Source organism: Carassius carassius, chromosome 31 (assembly GCF_963082965.1).
Source record: "Carassius carassius chromosome 31, fCarCar2.1, whole genome shotgun sequence".
Lineage (NCBI taxonomy): Eukaryota > Metazoa > Chordata > Actinopteri > Cypriniformes > Cyprinidae > Carassius > Carassius carassius.
In genome coordinates this window covers 30,381,988-30,385,860 of record NC_081785.1, presented here as the reverse complement: position 1 = coordinate 30,385,860, position 3,873 = coordinate 30,381,988, and the positions used below count along the sequence as shown (strand labels likewise).

The 3,873-nt window shown below is 44.1% G+C and overlaps 1 protein-coding gene across 1 annotated transcript in view; it reads left to right on the top strand.

The window, feature by feature from the left end:
- The first annotated feature begins 2,115 nt into the window (after positions 1 to 2,115).
- si:ch1073-416d2.4 (coiled-coil domain-containing protein 42 homolog) overlaps positions 2,116 to 3,873 on the top strand; it is an 8,943-nt gene continuing 7,185 nt past the window's right edge. Inside the window, exons 1-3 of the mRNA XM_059519497.1 lie at positions 2,116 to 2,353; positions 2,438 to 2,483; positions 2,588 to 2,764. Coding sequence (XP_059375480.1) covers positions 2,259 to 2,353; positions 2,438 to 2,483; positions 2,588 to 2,764 — 318 coding nt within the window. The 5' untranslated portion in view covers positions 2,116 to 2,258. The remainder of the gene's footprint in view (positions 2,354 to 2,437; positions 2,484 to 2,587; positions 2,765 to 3,873) is intronic.

Below are 3,873 nucleotides of genomic sequence, written 5' to 3'. Positions count from 1 at the left end.
AAATTGATCTCTAAATGAATGTTAGTCATTTTTATGATCAAAGCTCCAATCAAAAGCCCTGAGTGTGCTGTGAACAGCCATCCAGACTAAACACTGAACCTGTGAGAAATCCTTCAGATATATCCCTCACACATACAGATACACAGAGGACAGAACTCCACAGCTGCAGATATGATCAAGAAATGAGAGATTCACATCTTCTGTAGTCTTCTGTGAGATTGTGTGTGTGTGTGTGTGTGTGTGTGTGTGTGTGAGAGAGAGAGAGAGAGAGATAGAGTGTGTGTGTGTGTGTGTGAGAGAGAGAGAGAGAGATAGAGTGTGTGTGTGTGTGTGTGTGAGAGAGAGAGAGAGATAGAGTGTGTGTGTGTGTGATGTTCAGATCCTCCAGATGATGCCTTTTATGGACGTATTCTGTTTAGCTTCACTAACACAGACTCATGACGACAGGATAAAGAAGTGGCCAGACGTTCATCATCAGTAACAGTACAGTTATACACACTCACACACACACACACACACACACACACACACAGGTGAGAGTGTAATCAGACAGGCCTCAGTCTGTGTGTGAACACTGATGTTACATTTATAGACCCATGAAAGGGTTTGACATGCATGTCTCACGAGTCATCAATCAGTCGTCACTATCTTTAGCTGCTTTATCAAGAGAAACACTTCATCTGAAATACACTAGTGCTAAAAGTTGTTTTTGAATAAAATCTCTTCTCCTCACCAAGACTGCAATTATCTGATAGATTTTATTTTTCAGGATTCTCAGATGAATAGAGAGTTCTAAAGAACAGCATTTTTCTGAAATGTTTTGTAATATAGTAAATCTATTTACTGTCACATTGAGCTATTTAACACACCCTTAATAAATAAAATATTAATAACAAAAAAACCTTACTCCAACCTTTTCAATGGCAGTGTATCACAGTTTCCACAGAAATATTGTGCAGCACAACTGTTCAACAAGTCAAGTCAAGTCTCCTTTATTTATATAGCGCTTTAAACAAAATACATTGCGTCAAAGCAACTGAACAACATTCATTAGGAAAACAGTGTCAATAATGAAAAATGATAGTTAAAGGCAGTTCATCATTGAATTCAGTTATGTCATCTCTGTTCAGTTAAATAGTGTCTGTGCATTTATTTGCAATCAAGTCAACGATATCGCTGTAGATGAAGTGACCCCAACTAAGCAAGCCAGAGGCGACAGCGGCAAGGAACCGAAACTCCAACACTGATAATAATCAGAAATGTTTCTTGAGCAGTAAATCATCATATTATTCTGATTTCTGAAGATCATGTGACACTGAAGACTGGAGGAATGATGCTGAAAATACAGCTGTGCATCACAGAAATACATTACACTTTAACAGATATTAACACATAAAAAAGGTGTTTTAAATCATAAAAATATTTAACTTTTTAAAAAATATATGCAGCATTGCTGAGCTGAAGAGACTATTTTCAGAAACTTTAAAGCATCTGAATTATTCCAAACTTTGTGCAGAAGTGCGTGTGTGTGTATGTGTATGTGTGTGTCTGCTCAAAATGAAATCGAGCAACCATCTTACAGTATACCACAGAGAGAGGACAGTCCTGGCCAATGATGCTAAAATATGAAATCAATCAAAATATCACCTTTCAATCACTGCAATTCAATTACAATCAATGAATCATGGGAGATGAGACTGAGATGCGTACGTGTTGATGTCAGATGTAGCCCAGCACGGGTCAGAGGTCAGGGGTCAGGACGAGCTCAGAGAAACACAGCCGTGTGAGGAGAGTGTCCGAGAGTCTGTGGTGTCTGAGCAGATGACCTCAGCCTCCTGAGGCCAGACAGAAGAGGATCTGAAGAGAAGAGAAACCTCTGTCCTTCAGTCCTGAGAAACACAGAACATCCTCTCCATTAATACAGCACAATGATCCAGTCTGAGTCTGTCATCCACATGAAGAAGTACACTGCTGATATCACACAGCTTCCGCTGAATACTGTGGATACTGTCATGGACTACAAGCCCCAGAGCTGAGGTGCGTGTCCTTCTGTGTGGAATCAAGGATAACCAGTACTGATAGACAGTTCATTTGTTATTATGTAGAGCCGTGCTGATGACGCGACACGAACACTTCCGCTCAGTTACTATGACAACATCGCGCGTCAGGTCTCCGAGCAACAGGAGCGCGTTCGATTCAGCGGAGCTCAGTCGCCGTTCCTCCGTGTTTCCGGTCGTAGCGCTGCTCGTAAAGCACTCATGGATTCCGCTGCTCTGAAAGCAGACGCTCTTCTGAAGCTGGAAGTCGAACACAAAAAGAAAAACGTGTTTGTAACGCAGCTGGAGGAGCACAGGTAACGTTACAGCGGTCATGTTACGACCGGAAGCTTGTTGACGTCACTGACGCCTGCACCTCCTTGCTGTTTTTGTCACCACAGAGAGCAGATCGAGGAGCACATCAAGCTCATCCCGGTGATAACAGAGGTGAGTGTTCGAGTGTCCCGAGCACTGCAGTAACGTTCCCTGGCAACACTCCCCTGTGTGTGTGTGTGTGTGTGTGTGTGTGTGTGTGTGTGTGTGTGCTGCAGTCCTCCAGCGGGCTCCTGGACACCGGCGTCCATACGCTGCAGACCACACTAGTCCTGAAGAAGCGCTCAGAGGTGGACGCAGTGGACACACGGCTGATGGACACGCGGCAGGAGGTTCAGAGGAGCATGAAGACCCTTCAGCAGAGACGAGCCCAGCTCCAGCAGAGACAGACGGAGGTGAGGATCACACACAGGGGCGTCGGACTGGGGGTAAAACCAGTACTGATTTCCAGGGCCCCAAAGGAAGAGAGGGCCCTTGAAAAGTCTGGAATATATTTTATTTTACCTGGATTTTTCATGGGCGGGGCCACAGGGGCCCATCAGGACTGCCTATGCATAGGGCCCGGGATCTTGTGCAACACCCCTGATCACACACACACACACACACACACACACACACACACACACACACATACAGTCGTGGCCAAAAGTTTTGAGAATTACATAAATATTGGAAATTGGAAAAGTTGCTGCTTAAGTTTTTATAATAGCAATTTGCATATACTCCAGAATGTTATGAAGAGAGATCAGATGAATTTCATAGTCCTTCTTTGCCATGAAAATTAACTTAATCCCAAAAAAACCTTTCCACTGCATTTCATTGCTGTCATTAAAGGACCTGCTGAGATCATTTCAGTAATCGTCTTGTTAACTCAGGTGAGAATGTTGACGAGCACAAGGCTGGAGATCATTATGTCAGGCTGATTGGGTTAGAATGGCAGACTTGACATCTTAAAAGGAGGGTGATGCTTGAAATCATTGTTCTTCCATTGTTAACCATGGTGACCTGCAAAGAAACGCGTGCAGCCATCATTGCGTTGCATAAAGATGGCTTCACAGGCAAGGATATTGTGGCTAATAAGATTGCACCTAAATCAACAATTTATAGCATCATCAAGAACTTCAAGGAAAGAGGTTCAATTCTTGTAAAGAAGGCTTCAGGGCGTCCAAGAAAGTCCAGCAAGCGCCAGGATGGTCTCCTAAAGAGGATTGAGCTGCGGGATCGGAGTGCCACCAGTGCAGAGCTTGCTCAGGAATGGCAGCAGGCAGGTGTGAGCGCATCTGCACGCACAGTGAGGACAAGACTTCTGGAAGATGGCCTGGTGTCAAGAAGGGCAGCAAAGAAGCCACTTCTCTCCAAAAAAACATCAGGGACAGATTGATCTTCTGCAGAAAGTATAGTGAATGGACTGCTGAGGACTGGGGCAAAGTCATATTCTCCGATGAAGCCCCTTTCCGATTGTTTGGGGCATCTGGAAAAAGGCTTGTCCGGAGAAGAATAGGTG